At 43.2% G+C, this 20,442-nt stretch overlaps 1 protein-coding gene across 1 annotated transcript in view; it reads left to right on the forward strand.

Moving 5' to 3' along the window:
* Alpk2 (alpha kinase 2) overlaps positions 1-20,442 on the forward strand; it is a 112,644-nt gene that overhangs the window by 20,382 nt on the left and 71,820 nt on the right. Inside the window, exon 4 of the mRNA XM_071602713.1 lies at positions 15,481-17,194. Coding sequence (XP_071458814.1) covers positions 15,481-17,194 — 1,714 coding nt within the window. The remainder of the gene's footprint in view (positions 1-15,480; positions 17,195-20,442) is intronic.

A 20,442-nucleotide genomic window follows, 5' to 3' on the forward strand; every position in this document is an offset into this window, starting at 1 on the left:
CCTTTAGAACTTTGATGACACCTTGACTTTGCACTTCTAGTCTCCAGATCCATGAAAAAATAAAGCTCTATTGCTACAGACCACCCAATTTGTGGTAGTTTGTTACAACGGCTCTGGGAAATGAACATGTGTATCTGAACAGTTGAATAAGAAAAAGTGCTGCCCTTTGCCTACCTTGACATAAAGGTTGGTGGTGTCATCTGGCAGTGTAGAGTGTCTTCAAATACTCCAGCTGAGCTCATCCAGGCCATCTGGAGGTCTATAGGTCAAAGGGAAAACATTTTCCAATTCTATCCCAAGTTGGGTATTGTGTTAGTCAGCTTTATATCATTATCTGAGATAATGAACTTATAGAGAGAATGTTATTTTGGCTCCCAGTTTTGGAGGTTGTAGTCCATGATTGGTTGGCCCCTTTGCTTCTGGGCCATCATGGTGGGAGTACATGGTGGACCAATTTACTCATACTATGGCCAGAAAGTAAGAGGGACTGAGAAAGGGGCTGGCCTCCCACAATTCCCTTCAAGGGAATACCTTCAAAAGACAAAGACCTCCATACAGCTCCACTTCTTAAAGGTTCTATCATGTCCCAGTGGTGGCCATGGGCTGGGAACCAAACCTTTCTCACATGGACCTTTGGGGACCCTATCCAAACCACAGCAGGCATTGGTTATTAAAGATTTCAAAGGAGAAATAAAAAAGATTTCCTGGGTCGCTTATGTTTTTGGCCTCAGGTTACACTTGGAGATATCTGGAAACATTTTTGATAGTCACAACTGGAGAGGGTAGGGGCGCTACTGGTATCAAGTGGGTAGAGGGCAAGGATGCTGCTAAACCTTGCACAATGCACAGAGCAGCCCCCAACAATAAAGAATTATCCAATCTAAAAGGTTAAAAGTTGAAGAACTAACAAAGAACCAAGAAACTGAGGGCCTTAAATGACCAGTGGGTTATTTTTCCTGACTCTGTGGGCTGGTTTTGCTTGGCTTACCATGCTCATTCATGCCATCACGTTGATTTGAAGATTGGTTGGACTTGAAGGTCCAAAATGGCTTGAATGCCATGTCTGGCAGTCGATGCTGCTGTTGGCTAGGTCCTCCCAGTTCTCCCTGTGGGCTCTTCTCCTATAGGAGCAGGGAGCTGGCTTCCATACATGGCAGTCTTGGGCAGTGTTCCAATATAATGGAGCCCACCCCAACAACAATCCCCACAACAGTCTCTTGGCCAAAGTAAGCCACTGGGCCAGTCCAGATTGAAGAGGTAGGAAAATAGACTCTAGCTCTTAAGAGTGGAATGGCAGAGTCACATTGCAGCAAGGTGTAACCTTTTCTATCACTAGAACACCTAGTTAATCTTTTAAATCACCTATCTGTAAATGTCTTTGTCCTGCTTAAACAAAACATACAAAAACCCACCATCTGTGGCTACCCCCTGCCTGTTGAATAATTTTCTTCATTTTAATCCATTTGTTTATTAAATGACTATTAAGAGCACTTAATGTGTTCTATCCACAATGCCATATAAAGGAATGCAAAGTCTCCTATGATCTCACAGTGCAATGGAGGAAACAGGAATGTAAAAAAGGTGGATATTTACTAGGAACACTGTCCCCCAGACATAAGAGTTTAAGCTGGTTCTGTTATACATGGTGATATTTGTGACCATGCTTGGATGGTGTTTACAAAGTGAAATCTGTGATTGTGGTAACATCTCGGGCTTGCTCAGTTATTCACAGCTGAGTGGGCTGACAGACCCCAGGAGCTGCAGGACATGGTGTTACATTCCTAAGTCTGGTCTGATTTGATTTGGTTGTAAGTGCTTGTCGTGTATGTGAAAGACTTTTCCCAGACTCTGGGAGAACAATTAGCCTCTTTCTATCCATGGTCACTCAAAGAAAACTAAACCTTTTGCCAGACACTGGACCAGCACAAATGGTTAGCTGTGACTGAGACCTGGGTGGGTAAGGATCAGAAATTTAGTTAAAGATGTCCCCATTGCTGGAAGAAAGGTCTCAAAACAAACATCCTCTAATGGTAGAACTGTCACCATGAACCTCTCTTACAATGGACAGGATATTATTTCCCCCATTGAGAGAAGAATCTGAAGCCAAATTGTGTGGACTGAAGTCCTAGATCTGCAAGATGCATCTTACCTGGCAAGTTATTTAACCTCTCTATGCCTGAGTTCCTCATGTGTAAAATGGGGATATTAATAGTGTCCACTTTATTGAGTTGTTGTGGAGATTAAATCAACCTAGGCAAAAAGTTTAGAATACTTAATAAATATTATTTCATGTGCTTTAAACATGTCCTCTACACAGAACTATAATTTTGGAATGGATTAAAATATGGCAGTTTGGAGATAAGAGAGTTAGCTTAGATTGGCAGAATTTTTCCTCTCTGCTATTTTCTTCTCAGAGATAAAATGTAATTAACATTCTTGATCAAGGAATCATTGGGTAGAAATAAAGATGACTAAATCTCACCATGTCTTGGCTAAGAGAGCAATGTCTTTCATCCAAGTCTGGAAGGCATTTTGTGAACTTTGTGTTCTGTGATCTTAAGTAGGTGTAACAAGTCTTAAGGATGACTGATAGAATTTTCCAGCACCTGGGAGACCTCTGTGTTCCCAGCACAGGGCTGAGGGGGCTCCCATGGCATTCTTCTTGAATGAATGAAGCAGGTGTGCATCATGGTCATTGCTCACACCATGCCTAGAGCCTTGCTTGAATGATTCTGAGAGTCTGACGAGAAACTCCCATTTAGTCCCTGGGGTAATAGGTCTGTTCCAAGAATCTTCTGTCCATCATCACATTCCAATTGTGTCTTAAGTAAGTGAGTGTCTCAGAGGAGAATGTCATAGACCAGGCCATGGGGCACTTGCTCACCTTTGCCTGGAGTCAGAAATTTGGTGACTGTTTCCATCTAAAGATGGGACACATGCTGCACGACCCTTGAAATGTCCCTTCATCTACCCATTCTGAAGACGGAGTCAACCTCCCCTTAGGGAAGTTCTTGGTGCTGCTTTATAGTTAGAGTCATGGTTTGATGCTTCTGAAAACTGAAAAGATGTTTGACTTGTCCCATCTGTCCCCTGCTGTAGCTCTAGCACCTAGCATAGCACCTATCTCCTAGTCTACATTCAGTTAAGATTTCTGGAATGAGTTAACAGTGCATCTGGTGGTTTGTCTCTGTTCTTCAGAGCCTGGGGAAGGAAGCATTCCATGCACAGTCACTTGCACCTGGGCACATATTTTGACTTACTGTGGCTTTTTGGTGGTGGGCCTACTAGTTTAAGGGCATTGGGAAGACAATGATTTTTTAAAAGGACTCTTGCAGTAACTGTAGGAGGTCACTGTGTTGCTTGCTCTTGTTATCATTTGAGCTGTAGGACATCAAGCTTCTGTTTGTTCTGTGCTGCCCTTTTCTGTCCTTGTCACCCACCAATCCCTGGGCTGCTGCTCCAGCATGTGGAGGTTCTTCTTCCAGTTAGAGTGACTTCCTGGCCTCCTTAACCAGCCTTCTCCAATGAGGGGCTGCATCCCCCAGGTCCCAGGCAGCTTTCCCCTTTGCCCGCCAGTTGCCATTTAACCCACACTTTCCCAGGGGGCACCAGAGTTGGTGGGGGAGGCAGAGACAAGATGCGATGGTTGGATAAGAAGACAAAAAAGGTCACAGCAGGCATTGAGGCCCTGACAAAGAACATCAGGCAAAGAAAAGCAATTAAATGGCAGTGAGTTTCCTGCAGGCTGAAGGTCTCTGAGCCTGGTGCATGCTTGGTGAGCCAGCTTTTGAGAGAGAAAAATTTTCTGCTCTGGTTTTGCTCATTCCCCTCTCTGTGCCCAGCAATTCATTAAAAAAAAAAAGAGCAACTTTTGAGAGTCACAGAGTTGCATGGGGCTGATGGGGGGCTGGGGCAGACATCTTGACAGGCAATGAATAGGGAACTCAGCTCAAATTGAGCAGTGAGTCAAGTAACAGCTGGTGTTTTTCTGAGAATTTAATAAATAAATAGACTTTTGTCCTTTGTAGGACTTTGGCATCACAGAGCTGGAAGTGACTCTAAGACCTTGCAGCTTGAGTTTGGACCATCAGCATCAGCATCTTCTGGGAGCTTGTTACACAGAAATCCATCTCCAACTCCAGACCTAGCCAATTGGACATTGTACTTTACCAAGATCTCCAGGGACTTATGTACATGATGAAGGAATGAGAAGCCCTGCTCTAGGGGTGATCCCTGTCCTGGTCATATATGACACCTGGGGAACTCAAGAAAATACCACATCTAGATTCCCTCCCTTGAGGAATTCTGCTTTAGTTGGTCAAATATAGTTGGTCTAGTTCACTCTTTGAACTTTATAGGTCATCGAAGGCCCAGAGGAATAATGGAACCCACCTAAAGTAACATGGTTGATTAGGAACAAAGTTAGGCTTGGAACCCAAAGAATTCCATTAGATGGTTCACAGCCTACCCGTACCATCCTCCAAACAAAATTTACTGCTGGTCTATAACTCAAAAGCACTTATCATAAGGACTTCCTTTAAAATGAGGATTAGTTGAGGGTCTGTCATATTCCAGCGACCATTCTAGACCCTGCAGATACAGCAGTAAATGTGAGAGTCCCTCACCTCTTCAGAGATAACACAAGAAGTGAGACTTTTAACAAACCAGCAGCTATTCGATGTGTCAGGTGACAAAGAATAAAGGAGGGTGAAGGAGGAGAAGAGTCTTAGGGAAGGAGATCTCTCTGAAGGTATCCTATGAGCAGAAGGGGAAGGGCAGGGTGGGAGGGTGATGAGGTCATTGCCTGGAGAAAGAATGATGTCAGAGGGTAGAACAAGGATAGAAGCCAGAGGTTGGGAACATGCCAGGCCACTGGGACTGAGTTTGTAATGCAAAGGAGGGATTGGAGGGTCAATGTGGATCTGATCATGTGTGACTTGAAGGTTATTTTGAATGAGATGAGACATGTTGTAGGGTTTCTAAACAAAGAAATGATATTTTCTGGTTTAGTTTTTTTAAAATAATTTTTTAGTTGTAGATGAACAGAATATCTTTATCTTGTTTATTTAGTTTGTTTTTGTGGTGCTGGGGATCAAACCCAGTGCCTCACACATGCTAGGCAAGCACTCTACTGTTGAGCCACAACCCCAACCCCTTCTGGTTTAGTTTTAAAATACTGACTCTGGTTGCCAGGCCATGAATGTTTACAGAGGACTAAGGGGACAGCTGGGCCCCACTCCCACAAGCAGCCATTGCAGGAATTGAGATGGTGGCTCAAGCCAGGAGGGTCCTAGAAAAGGTGGCAGGAAGCAGCCAGGTTCTGGCTATATCTGGTAGGAGTCGCTGTTGGACTGTATGCAGGAGGGGAGTGAAAGATGGATTTGGGGTTGTCATTTTGTCTGAGCAGTTGGTAGAATGGAATGGTAGGGTTTTTCAGACCAGAAGCAGGTTTGGGCTAGATCAGGCAAAGGCTAATTTGGAGTGTGCTGGGCTCTTGATGAATTAGCAATAATGGTTCTTCAGAATTCTATGCTATCTGGCTGTTCTAAAGCATGCTGGGACCTCTGGCAAGTGACACTTATGAAATGGGGCCCTGTGACCACCTGCTGTGGTCTAATGTTACATTCTCCTCTTGTACCCATAATGCTGGGCTTTAAATCAAACTGATTTACAATTTAATTTAGGATTTTAAAATACTGTCACAATGGCTTAGAGATTTCTGGAACATTATGCTAGCTAGGCTGGTGATCTGTTAGGTGCTGAAAGTGTGGGTATTTCTAGTTGCTTTTTTTTTTTTAGAAGGGTGGGTATTGGAGATTAAACTCAGGAGCACTCAACCACTGAGTCACATCCCCAGCCCTATTTTGTATTTTATTTAGAGACAGGGTCTCACTGAGTTTTTTAGCACCTTGCTATTGCTGAGGCTGGCTTTGAACTCGTGATCCTCCTTCCTCAGCCTCTCCAGTGGCTGGGATTACAGGCATGTGCCACTGCACCCGGCCTAAATTCTCTTTTGATAAGAAGAGTCATTTCTCTGTTAACTAAGTGTGGTGGTAGTAGTTATGCCACAGGATTTTCTTCCTTTCTAAATTCACTTTGCTCGTTTTGTGTTCAAAGTATCTGTGGTGTCTCTGCAATGCTCCCAGGAGCTCAGAGAGCTGTCAAAATGAAGTGCTTTTTGTGCCCAAGGAAAGCCAAGAAGCCACTCCCCAAATAGCCCCAGGAAAAGATCTTATTCCCTGAGCTGAGACTTTAAGGCACAAGATCTGATATTCATTTAGCTCAGTGCTTCTTAGCTCTGGCTTCCCATTCCAATCACTGGGAAGCTTAAAAAATACAATGGCAGTTTCACCTAAGATGCTGCTATATATATATATATATATATATATATATATATATATATATATATATATACACACACACACACACACACACACACACACACATATACATACATACATACACACACACATACACACACAAATATATATGTGTGTGTGTGTGTATATATATATATATATATATATATATATATATATATATATATATATTTGGGAGGGGCTTGGCACTGGTATTATTAAATAGATTTTTATTTTTTAGAGCACTTTTAGGTTCATCTGTTCTAAAACTGGGCAGTAGGTCCAGAGATGACCTATATATTGCCTTTCCTCAGTTTATGAGGAACTGCATCAAGCATCATGGTGGTACCTTTGCTAAAATTCACAGACCTTACATTATGACATGTGTCTACCATGACAATAATGGGTAGAGTGATTTCACTGCCCTGAAACTCCTTTGGCACTGGTATTTTTAAAAAGTGCGCCAAAAAATTCTAATATTCAGCCAGGATTGAGAACTGCTGATTTTATACTTACTGTGTGCCAGCCTCTGCTTTAAGAACTTTATAGGAATCAACTCTCTTAATCCTTATGTCATTTCCCATTGGTGTAGGTACAGCTACCGTCCAGAGCTGTTAAGTAGCTCGTCCAAGGTCACACAGTGTATGGGCTGGTGTGTATTCCCAGGCTTGCTTGTTGCTAAGTCTGTCCCTTAAACAGGACACCTTACTGACTTTATGATCTGCTCAGAGTTGCACTTGAGCAAGAGGAAACGGAAATCTGTCCTGCAGATTTCTCCCTCAGCCTTTCTCTGTGCCTTCTGCTCAGAAGCTTCTTCCAACACCACTCCTGTCCTCAGGGCCCTCCCCACCTCCAGCTCTTCCTTCTGTCACTGCCATGCCAGCTCATTGCTTTGCTGACCCCCACACATGACCTGCTCATATGAGCTCTGGTACATCTGCCCGGAATGCCCTCCCCTCTTGGCCACCAGGCCAAAGTTTAATCCCTACCCACTGGGTTCAAGTTCCATGTGCTGGCTCTGTTCCCTGGAGATCTAGGCCACCCTGACCTCTCCCCTTCTAACCACCAGAAGCAGTTGCTGCCTCAACTGTGCCTTTGGAATTCAATGACACTAGGGTTTGTAAATCACGTAGTGCTCCCTGTTTAGCACCCAAAGCCTTCCCTCTCAGCAACGTTGACAGCTTGCCCAGGGAAGGAGCCAAGTCAGACCAATTTCGGTCCCATGGGGTGTGCCAGGCATATAGAGCTGGACATATGGGAGAATGGGGTGTTCCTGCTCAATCAGGGCCATAGGCCATATCAGATGTGGAGAGCAAGTGTTCTCTCCTCACTTGGCTCTGCATGCAGAACACAGTGAGGACCTTATAGAATCACCTTTCATCTTTCCCTGAATGGTTATTTGATCTGCTTCCCAGTGAACTGGAGCCTGAGTTCCAAAGCCCTTAGAATGGGTTAAAAAACCTTCTCCTGTCTGGGCTCTGCTGCTTCTCCTGATTCACCTGGATCACCCTCCGCTTCCCTGGCATGGCCCCAGTCTCTGCCTGTTGTTTTGGTAAAGTAAGAGTATCTCTTTTCACTGTTTCAAGTTCCTGTTTAAATAGTAAATAGCTCTACTTGTCTGCCTATTTTGCCCTCACTTTCCAAATAAAAATTGGTTGTTTCCTGTAGGGCCTGGAGATTTCCTACTTTCTCCCACCTATAGGCTGTTCCTTCTGCCCGGGATGACTAGCTCCCTCCCCAACACAGGGCACGAGCCATCTTTCCTGCCACTATCATGCCATGTTTCTTAGACCTGCCTCAGCTGCTAAGTTCCCCAGGAAACCTTCCCTCACTCTCTTGCCCTCTGCCCTGAGTCATTATAATTGGTGTGATTTTCAATGGCACTTAGCACACACTGTCCTGTATTATAGCTATTTGTATGGACACTTCATTTCCTTTATTAGATGGGAAGCTCCCGAGGAAAGGATCTAGGAACTAAGCATCTTTATCTTCTATAGAGTGGTTAACACAAGGTCTTATACATGGTAGATATTTCCTATCATTTTTTTTAAGCTGGGAGGACAAATCACATCTCTGGTCTCAGGTTCAAATCTATTTCTGTATCTGTTAGGGTCAACCAGGAAGACAAAAACAAACAACACCCTGCACATTCAAGCAGGGTTATGTAGTAGCCAAGCAAGGAACAGTGAGGTCACCCTGAGATGGGCATCAGCAGGAAGCCATCACTTTCTGAGATAAGAGACCAAGGGAGGAGCAAGACTAGAAGTTTGGGTCACAGACCATGAGCCAGAAGCCAGATCCCTGGTGGGCTGTTCTGTGGGACCTGGAGCCACCATGGAGGTGCAGCCACATGTGGGAATGCTACCTGAAGCTCACTTCTCCCTTCTTCCCACCCCACAATCTCCTGTCTCTCCTACTTCAAGCACCATAGGACGCTGGAGGCCATGGCAGCCTGGGAGTGGTGGTCACTCAAGTGACCACCTCAAGGGGTCAGCCCTAGTGGTAGAGAGCAGAATAGTGAAGGCCCCAAGTGGGTGAGAGAAAAACAGGTCCAGGCACAGCTCAGAGGTCCCTTTTAGGTGGGTCCCACCCATCTGTTGGATAAATTACTGGATAAATTGGTAAATGATTGAGGAATCTCCTCATTTATTTCAAAAGATATCTAATAGATTGTAGAAAATATGATCCAGAAATTCTGTGTGTTTCGAGATTATAATTCCTCCATGTCTATGACAGAACTTTGGGGCTTGGGAAAAAAACAGCAACAAAGTCTTGGGCTGTGGGTGTTGTTCAGTGGTACAGCTCATGTTTAGCATGGAGGATGCCCAGGACAAACCAAAAAAAAGCAAAATGGATAAATACCAACAAAAAAACTCCATCAAAGCCTTCTTATTTCTTCAGTTATCTGAATAATTTGATTAAGATCATTGACAACATCAGTTAGGCAAGTAATAAAATAGAGTAACATTGCCTAAGAAAACATTATGACCTTAACATGGTGCTATGACCAACCAAAGGACACAGATGTCATCGTGCAAGCATTTCTCAACTAAGACCTCTTTCCCTTCCCTGTGGCATGGGTGTGCAAGGCTTATACAGTGGACATCCAGATGGGAAGCTTCAGTCTACCCCCACAGTCCTGGCTGGTTGGGTGAAGACCCTGCAGATGCGTCTCTCTCAGATCTTGTTTTCTTTCACAGGAAAGTGGGATGCATGATAAAATGGAATGCTGGTGGCTGTGTAATACCTACAATCCAGAGGGGATTCCAAATCTTACTTCTAGCCCATAGTTCCAGCTTCTCCCATGAACCCCATCTTCAGGACACCTGGTCAAGTGGCAGTTTGAACTTTAGCAATTTTAGGATTGCTGGTAATGGGGTTTGGGAGTGGGAAGATGGCCTTGGGGCAGACAAAAGGCAAGGTGGCAGCAGCGATAGCCAGGATAACCCACAGTTCAAATGGGAAAACTTGTCCTGATTTTATTTTTGTTTGTGCCAGTGGGGCCACCCACCTTAATGGCCAATGAGATGTGTGAATAATGCAAGGAAAATACAGAACCCTTAGGGCTGTGTGATGATGACCACTAAAATGCAAGGATTTAAAGATATCAGTTTTGAGAAGCACATTTCTCTTTCTCACCAGAGAAAATAAATTTCTACTCTTGTGTTTTCCTTTTGCATTCATTACATCTATTTCCCAGCCCAATGTTTTTATATTTTTACTTGACAAGGTTACTAGACTTGTGGATTCTTGTCCCTTTTAGTTTGTACATTTTTACCCCTTATTCCCAAAGCACAAAAATCCTGCTTAGTTGGTTGGGTCCTGAGGAACTTCCAGGATTAGCTCTTCTAGAATTGATGGAAGCAGCCTCCTCTGCCCCCAATAAATCACATAGACCCATGCATTAAGCACTGAGTCAGAATCTCTAGAGGGGGAGCCCAGACATATGTCTTCTTTTCCCTTGGCAAATAAGGAAAAACAGAGATTAAGACATCTGCCCAAGAGGACCCATCAATGGCCATACCAAATAAAATAGCCAACCGTCCAAGTGAAGGTCCATCTTCCAGGTTCCACCATTGGGTGTTATCCCATGAGATGACTGTGCATGACAGCTTCCCTTTGGAATAGCTCTCTCCAATTTAGAGTTTCTCAAAGTGTGTTCCATGGACCTCTGGTGGTTCCTAAAAATCTTGGTGGGCATTCATGAGGTCAAAACTATTATCACAAAAAACTCAGGCAGTATTTGCCTTTTTCACTGTGTTGACCTGTGCACTGATGATAGAAAAGCAGTGGAGGGTGAGTAGGTTGGTGTCTTTGCGCTGAATCAAGGCAACACCCCCAGACTGCATTAGCTGTCATAGGTTCCTTTACCACCTGATGGCTATAGTTAAAAACAGCAAAGTGTTTTACTTAATAACGTCCCTGATACAACAGTAAAAATGGCTATTAAATCTTGAAAACTCAGCAAAAGCCCTTTTAGTGCCCATGTGATCAAGTGGGTAACATGCAGAGGTGCCTCAGCTGGTGAGGCAGAGCACCCGTGTCGCTGCTTAAGTTGCAAACTGAACTAGCCACTTTTCTCATGGATAACAAGTCTTTCCCTGAAAGAATAATGGACAAATGATGGTTATTCAAACGTGGATATTTGGCTGATGTTCCCCCAAATGAACAAAGTGAACCTAGCACTTCAAAGAAAACCAAAAATATCATCCAGTCCCTTCTCTGAACTAGTGATTTGCAGTTTCCTCAAATATTCTTTCTTCCTCTTTCTCTATTTCCTCTTTCTGACATACTTGTAACAGTGGTCCACTTCATGCTTTGAATATAGCCCTTGCTGCTCTGCCACTGTGACTTATTTTTAAAATGGACAGATTTCCTTTTCTTCTTCTCTTCCACACCCCCTCCCTAATCTCAGGGAAATTAGGATTACATTTCTTCCCCATTTATCCAGTTCTGTCCCTTTGCACACACCCTCCACAAGAACGAAGTAAGTCACATTGCAGACTTCAGGGATGGTGCCAAAAGATCTAAGAAATGACTCTCTCTCCAATTAGCAAGTGAATTACAACTCTGGACAGGGAACACCTGGACTATAGCCTTTGAATCATCTTTTCAAAAATTCACTGTTTCATCTGATGGGAGAATTATAGACTCTGGGACAGGAGTCCCCTGTGTTTCTCCTTTGCTAGCAAAGCAATAAATTTCTTTTTCCATTTTCTCAAAGCCTTAATCTTTATTATTGGATTGTCATGGGGAGAAGGACCAAGCTTTCGGTAACATTCTCATTAATGTATGGGCCAGATATTCTTCATATTCTTCAACCCAAACACTGTATTTCATCACACTGAATGCATAAAAAGATTTTGAAAAATACAGCTACCTTTGATTAAGCCTCATATTAAAAATATATGAAAAAATTAAAACAATGCTCCTTTAATAAAATTTTGCTTTGTTTTGGAAAAAATGGTTTTCATAAGATTATTATTTATGCTGGTGTGTAATGCATTTATTTTTATTTTAATTGAATTAATAAATAGTTAAATTTTTAAAAATTTTAATCTTTGATTGATAAAATGTTGATAGATAAAAGCCACACAAACTGAGGTTCTTTAGAGTCCTCAGTTATTTTGAAGGATACAAAAGAGACTTGATACCAAAATGCTTTCAGACTTTCTAGTTCAGACTGATTCTGGGGGTTCTGCTCAGAAGAAGCCCCACCCAATACAGTAATATGAATGTCTTTTACTTTACCAGGAAATGATTAATTTAGAAAGAACCTAGAGAACTTGAGGTAGGCTTTCTGAACATGGTGGAGAAATGATATTACGTCCTTTAACCCAAAGAAAAGATAGGCAAAGAGGGAACTCACTGGTTGAGGGAATTTCTTCTGGGGCGGCTTTGTATTCCTGTGAAATCACTGTGGGGCACACATGTGCCAGCATCTTACAAAGATTCTATACTCCCCCTTATCCCCTATCGTCTTAGCCGTTCCCACTGAAGTCTCTTCTGTGAGTCTCTTCTCTTTCCAGTGTGGACTGTACAGCTGAGCACAGAAGTGACCCACAATACTCTCTGAGAATTTCTCACACACCTCCTTGGCTTCTCAGTAATTAACAGTGCTCGGCATTAGCACATCCCCTGCTCATGTTGGCCAATTGATCAAGGCAAAGGCTTGAGACAGAGACTCTTCCTTTGCACAGTGACCTCTGCATCCCACTGTTTCCTTCTCTGAACGTAGTTGTCTAACAGCACACACAGTGCCAGGCATTGGAATCCGAAGTCTGCTTTTTTATTCCAGTTTTACCACTCCCCAGCTTTGTCATTTGGGGGAAGTTGCTTCACTCCTTTGAGCCTCTGTTTTGCCCACAGGGAATAGCTCGACACTGTGTTATGGTTTAAATATGAGGTGTCCCCAAAAGTTTGTGTGTAAGACAATGCAAGAATTTTCAGAGGTGGAAAGATTAGATTGAGAGTCCTAACTCAGTCAGTGGATTAATCCACTGATATGGATTAAGTAGGTGGTGACTGCAGGCAGGTGAGGTGTGATTGGAGGTCACTGGGGGTGTGCCTTTGGGATTTATATTTTGTCTCCGGTTGAGCAGAGCTCTTTCTCTCTCTGCTTCCTGTGGACATGTCCTGAGCTGCTCCCCCACCCCACCCACCATGCTCTTTGTCATGATGTACTGCTTCAACTCAGACCTAGAGCTATGGCGTTGGCCGTCTTATGGACTGAGACCTCTGAAACCATGAGACAAAATAAACTTTTCCTCCTCTATGTTGTTCTGGTCAGGTCTTTTGGCCACAGTGATAAATAAAAAAAAGCTGACTAAAACACATAGAAGTTTAACATAGAAGGCGCTCAGCAGACATTGGAATCCTTTCCCAATTTTCTCCTCCTCTTTTATAAGCTACTTAGTGATAATTATCAAGGATGTGTCAACTGCAAAGCATAACTCAAAGGCCTTCATTTACCAGCAAGAAGTTAATTATGCTTAATCCAGTTCCTTTTCCTCTTTACTTAGTATACCTAGGAGGGATTATAAATCCTATGTCAACTAAAACACATGGGTCATAAAATTATTAATGACTAAGTCATGATAACCTCTTGTTAGTCATTAAGTTGAATATACTTAATTATTTTCTCCACATTTTTCTAAAACTCTTTTTATTGTCTCTCCTTTAGTCTTGGGAATCATCTCTCTTCCTCTTGTTTCTTAATTGGCCCTTTGAGCCTCTCAGTCTTACTTTCTTTTTTTCCTTTTCTTTCCACCTAAGTCATGGGTAGGTAGCCTCAGGGTAGGTGGTTTCTGTGGCAGCGGTTGCATGGGCTAAATGGGTCAGAAAATCTGAATTGTTTGGGATTTTCCAGTAGTCCATGGTGTTCTTTTATGCTCCCTATAAACTCTTAATTAAGGGCTAAAACCCCAAGAATTAATTGACAAAGTTCCTGAAGGGAATGACGTTTGCAATGTGAAACTGCAGCAAAAGTCCCTCTTCTTCAGCTAAACATTCAGCTTTCACCAGGAGACCTAAGCCCAGTCAAGGAGGATGAGGATGCGGACAGCTCTGAGCGTGGCCGAGGACCATGTGTTCTAGAATGGCTCCAGATCTTTAAAAACATGTGAAACATGTGCACAGTTCCTCAACCAGGGACTCTGATCTAAGAATTTCCAGTAGAGTGTTGGGATGATTCTTCTGTATGTTTCTTAAGAGCCAGGGGTTGCCTGGCACTTCCATATTTTTGGAGAACACATTTGGTGTGAAGTTTTGGCTTTATGAAGCTCCTTCACCCTGATTTTCCCATTCAAACCTGAATAAGTTTGCAAAATGGATAGGAACAGGTACTGTTTCCTTCAGAAAGTTGTCTTAAATTTCAGAATTCTTGAGCTGTTGGCCAGGGCAGAGCCAGATATCAGCTCTGGGTCATGTCCAAGCCTGACCCACAGTGGTGTGTCCTCCTTTCACTCCTTTGAACATTATTGACATTGGAACTGATCTCTGATTTCTCAAAACAAGGCCCATGTGAATAGGTACCTGGTGAATTAAAGCTTATGCGCATGTATGGGTCTGAGAAGGCCGAGGGCTCCCTCCAGTGAAGAACAGAAAGTATGTGGTAGAAAGAGTTAGAGTTTCTGTGTCTAACATTGACCACCACTCCCCATCCTCCGAGTTAGACATCTGTGCCTCTTTTACACAGGGTATCATCAATGAAGATCTAAACATTGCTCTAAGTCCAAGTGAGACCTACAGCTCTTGCCTTCTGAAAATGCTTGTTGACTTCTGAGCCAAATGACACATAGAGGGAAGTCGGCAATATCACAATGATGTCAAATGCAAGAGAAACAAGAATGCAACGTATACAGATATAATGAGATTTCTTGGGACTGCAAAGCCTGGGAAAAGATCCTGGCAGGAAATGAGGCAGTAAAGCACTCCAGTCTCCAACTCATTGTGGCCCTATTCAATAGAGGAGCCACAGGAGCACTGTTCCTCTTGGAACAGGGAGAGCAGGCTCAGTCTGATTCAGGATTCTTTTCTTCCCTGCTGGGCCAAAGCCAAGCACCTGGCTTGATCTATGTTAGTTGGGATGACATGTGGATATAGGTTTCCAGCCAATGGGTGTCAGGCTTTAGTCGTGTTAAATTAAGGAGGAAATGGCACTGCCCTTCATACACAATCCTGTTGTGGTGCTCTCTTTACACTCCTTCAGCGTGGTCTTAAAAGCAGTTACTGTTGACTATGTTCCACCACATGAGGTACGATACTTCAGTTACTTGTGTACAATGTCTCCCTCCAGAAAGAAATATTGCTCTTTGAAATTCCTACAACACAAAACTGACTTAAAAGGGGAGAAGGAGAAACTAAATAAAATATTTCCTCTATTTATCCAAGTAATCATTGGCATTTTCAATTTAGGGTGAGATTGTGGAAAGCCGTAAGGGGAAATGCTGAACTTCCCAGGATTTCAGCACTAGGGGCAGCTGACCACAATCCCCTTTTCCAGGGATACCACAGATCTCTCTGAGCATGCAGAAAAAGGACAGCTATTTCCTTGTGCACCATGACGTGTAAAACATTGGCGTGCGTGTCCACACTTACCTGTGTGTTCTCTTCATCCTAGCTGTACCAAAAGCGATGCTGCCGTTTACCAAATCTCAGCTAAAAGCTCTGCGGGGATGATCTGCTGCTCTGCTACCATTGAGGTCGAGTGTCCATCAGAGAACCCACGACCCCCTCCTGACCTGGGAGATGACAGGGACACAGGGTGGAAATGTGACATACAAGAGACAAATGAGGAGAAAAGCACAAACCAAACTGATGAGAGCAAACACCCTTGTAAGGAAGAAGGAAACATCTCTGCAGGGGCTCCCACACCAGCCGATTCTTCCTCCTTCAAATTCGACCACTTATGCTCACCCCAATTATTGGCCAATAATGATATTAGTGCATCCAGCTCTGAAAATGTTCCGGATACTAAAGGAACAAGGCAAACTGCAGAGGCTTATGATCCAAAGAGCACAGGAGAAATTTTCCTCAATTCAAATAATACTCCTCAAAAACAAGATATATGTTGCCACAGAACAGAGTGTTCCTTGGTCTCCCAGCCAACGCATGGAGGTCTAAACAGTGATGGCCCTAATGATGAGATCTTAACCTCTACTCAAAAAAACCCCAAAGCACAGAAATACATCAGCTTCAGCCTTCCACTCTCAGAGGCGATTGCATGCATTTACCCAGGGGACAGCGCCCCGGTCAACAAGCAACCCAGTCCCCAGGTTTCCAGCGAAGACTCCGACAGTGACTATGAACTTTGCCCAGAGATAACCCTAACCTGCACGGAGGAGTTTTCAGATGATGACCTGGAGTATCTGGAATGTTCTGATGTTATGACAGATTACACTAATGCAGTTTGGCAAAGGAACCTGCAGGGGACTGAGCATGTTTTTTTATTAGAAAGCGATGACGAAGAGAAGGAATTCAGTGAGTGTGGCCTGGGTGGGCGTGAGCATTTCCTCAGTGAAATGGGTTGTGGGCCTCGGGTGTCAGGTAACACAGGGCCTATGGATGCCACCACTGGCTTCTGTGGTTATCACTCACAACTCCAAGAAGTGGAGATCAAGAGCAGCGGAGCCTCCAGGCACAGTCCCTCATCCCTGCGAACAGGGAGAACTCTTGCTTTGGAACCTCACCAGGATAGGACAGCTTTAGTGAGTGAACAGGGGAGATGTCCACTCCCCACACTGCCTGAGGCTGCTGAAAATGATTATCCAGGAATTCAAGGAGAAACCAGAGATAGCCACCAAGCAGGAGAGGAATTTGCCAGTGACAATCTGCTAACCATGGATGAAGCGGTGACAGAGACAGAGGTGAAGCCCTCGTCTGGGGGGTTGGAAAAGTCAGGGATGAAACAGGGTTTGGAGATTGCGGTCGAAGAAAGAGGAGAGGAGAGGGACTTAGGCAGCAGGAAGGGCATCCGGACACCTGCCAGGGTGCAGCGAGCGGGGGCGAAGGGTAAAGCCAAGAAGCTGACCCCCAAAGAAAGTGCAGCAGGAGGCACCCTCGCTTCCCCTCCCAAGGAACCCATCAGGCACCCACCAGTGTGGAGCCGTCACAGAGAGACTCCCCGGGCCAAAGCAGCAGCTCCTGGTGGGGATTCCCACCTCCACACAGGAGAATGTGCAATTTCACCAGAGGCAGCGCAAGACGCGAGAGCCCTTCCACCTTCAGCAGACTCTCTCCCCAAGGAAGGGGCTACAAACTTGGAAGGAGAAGGGATGCCGGAGAATAACCTGTTTACAACAAGCCAGGTTCCAGACCTGAGTGATCATCCTCAGGTAAGAACCCTCTTTTTAAAATCTACAAGGTCAACAGCGTTTTTTTTGTGTGTGTGTGTGTGCACGCTTTCCTTCACTTTACAGTCACGATTGCTGTACCATAATGTAAATCAAAAGAAGTCTCCGAGGACCATCAGGGTACTTGTGAATGACAGCTGCTGCTGCTAGGAAGGAAATCTGGTTTTGAAAAAGGCCCAGATAAACCCTGAGCCATCCTAATTATAGCAAAAGACTGATAGAAGTGAGAGGCACTAATGGGATTCTGGACAGCTGGAAAAAGAAATCTGATATTTTGTCTACTGCATGTGTTTTACTAGGCAATGTTCGCTATTCAGAAAGTTTCTCAAGCAATGATTTGGGGCATAGGCTTTATAGGGGGAAAACCACTTCTTTGGGGGGATCTATTTTGAAATTGATAGGTTTTGATTTTAATCAGAATTCATAGTACAAATGTAAGGATTTCAGTGTGTCTGCAGGGTTTATTTGGTGATGCTGGAGAAAGGAGACAAAGTTGATTTTGCCTTGCTGGTGGGATGGTTTTGATCGGATACACATACACATTCATTTTGATTTTATTAGTCCACAAAGTATAAAAGATGCCAAGAAAACACACTGCCAGGAAGAAAATTCATTCTCCCCCTAATTTTGATTTAGGATGATTTTAAAAGAGACAAAATTACATTCATAAAAATAATTAATGTACAAAGAATGCTATGCTGGAAAGCCACTCGTATTTTACATATTAAAGATTTCCAAGTGGACTTTGGACTGGTGCTGCACTGTGGCCAAAATTTGACTTTTGTAAATAAATACCTTTAAAAAGTAATTTATCAATTATTTTGGCTATTCTTCATGTTTCCTCTCCCCCCAGACTTATAGTAGGAATCTGGCCTTATATTTGTAGAAGACAAAATATTACCTAATGCAAATTACTGAACTCTCTGTGAAACAACAAAAATTTATACACAGCTTTCTAAAGATCCTGTATTAAAACAGCCAGTCTACAAATCTCCAGTTCCAAGGTAGCTTTGACTGAGCCAATCGTTCTGTCTGCTGGTCAAATTAGCCAGATAAAAGCCACATTTCTACTTTTTTTTTTCTTTTCATGCAAGCCAGCTTGATCCTATTTAGTTCTTTAAGCATGCCACTTAGCAGCACACACCAGTGACCCCAGATTCATGCCCGAGATAAGTTTACAGAGGTGGCTGGTCTAATACTAATACAAAATAAAGCAGCAGCGTTAACCTTTTCATGTCACACAGCATTTCCATTTCTGTTCAGAAATTCTTGCTCAGCTCAAATTCTTGCTTGCTCAAATTCCTTGCTCAGCTAAGATGCCTTTTTGCAGTTGCTTGTCCATTTTTAGTGTGCTTCATTGGACAAATCAGTTTTATTACTATAGGTTGGGGGAAAGATAAAGTGGCTCAGAAACAGAATAGAAAGGGCTATTGACAAAGGCAGTTTTAGATTCATCGCTAAGGGAGGCAATATCTCCCTCCTCCAACTGTGGAAGATTTTAAGGAGCAGCAGGAAAGAACCTCTGTTATTATTCTCAGGTTGTGGCTTTAACTGAATTCTGGGGTGAAGAGCACCTTTGACTAGCAGGCTTGTTTACTGGCAATACAGCTAAATAAAATGGGCCATGTCTCTATGGAAGTTCTTATGGAACTCTTGCTCACACTCACATACACATTCATGACTTCACATCCATCCTACCTTGACCTGTGCTTTGTGGTATGACTAAAGGCAATTATCTCCAAACTGAGGACATTGCTAGTCAGAAAGCCAACCAAAGAGTTTTGCATTTTCTACAGGCAATGAGACTGAGTCTCACCTTGCAGTGGTCAGTAGCAGGCTGACCTCTCACTCAAGGGACAGCCAGAAACTTGAATGGAAGCTGGACATTCAAGAGCAGTCCTGCACAGCCTTAAGCTAAAAAGGGATCTTTGTGCCTGTAGCATTATTTTCCCTGGACCGAAACAGGAAAATTTTGCCAGAGGACTGGCATATTTGAAAATGCAGATTCCTTTGCCCATGCAAAAATGTTGAGTATTTAATTATAGGAGATGTCTGTATTTCTTTCACTCTACAAAATGTGGCTAAAGTGATAGAACATGGCTGATTATCATTTCAAATGTGACACAGAAATGTGGGGTTCACTGGGAATTAAACGAAACTTTTTAGAATACTGTTCAGGAAAAAAAATATATTGGTGAATCTTCTGTAACTAAATCCAAAGACATTTTATATACTTATTCTCAAGACATTTGAGGCTTGTGAGCACCTAAAAACTTTAAATGATTAAAAATCCTGGGTTAGGGATAATATTAATAAATCTTCCCACTCTTGAGTCTTGCCTGATTCACTTACCTTGAGTTGTCTTTTTGTAGAAAGTGACCAGCAGCTTAGATTTTTGTATCTTCATCTGCATATTGCTTTTAGCTTTCTGAGGAAAATTCCATGTCTCTAGTTTTCTGTTTTATGAACAAGGCTATCTTGCAGAATATCTCCTGCCTAAACATTGTCTCTAGGTATCTCTTTATGTCCCCCTCTCTTTCTTTCTCTCTTTTACAACACAAGGCCATCTTGTTATGATTAGTCTTGAAATAGTACTTACCCAAGCTAGGATTGGAAAGCCCCCAGTTTTTCTACATTTATGGAAGATTCCAAAGTTAATCCTAGTTTGGGAGTGGAAAACAGAGAGGGTACCCCAGGCTAACTTGAATTCTCTTCAAGGGTCACACTGCCAACTTTTCACCTTGGTTTTGAGCTCACTTTCCTGATTCAACTCAGAGGCAAGGCCTGCCAATCTGCCCATCTTAAGTTTCCTTCTCCAGTCACCCTGGGGTAAGATCATTCTCACTCTTAAGTCAGAAGTGCTGTGTCTGTCCTTCTTCCCAGCTTCACCCCAGAGAGCTTTGCTTTTCTGTTTGTGGTCATGAGATGGCAAACGTACAGTGTGGAAATGTTAAGAATCTCTCTGACCAGGAATCAGCCCTAAGTATAGAAGGTGAACCCCATCTGGGAGGTAATTTGCTCAGTGTAGTTTGCCATCAATAAATTCCAACCCCCTGGAATAGTGACTGCCACATAATGGCTTCTCAATCATTGAAGCCATGTAATACAAGATCAAATGCCTAGTTATTGCAATTCTGATCATCACTGATCTGAACCACCAGACAGCCTTTATTTTCCTGAACACATTCTTTGATGGCCCTCACATACAAATGCTGCTGCCAACCTCTTAC

This window comes from Marmota flaviventris, chromosome 16 (genome assembly GCF_047511675.1).
Source record: "Marmota flaviventris isolate mMarFla1 chromosome 16, mMarFla1.hap1, whole genome shotgun sequence".
Lineage (NCBI taxonomy): Eukaryota > Metazoa > Chordata > Mammalia > Rodentia > Sciuridae > Marmota > Marmota flaviventris.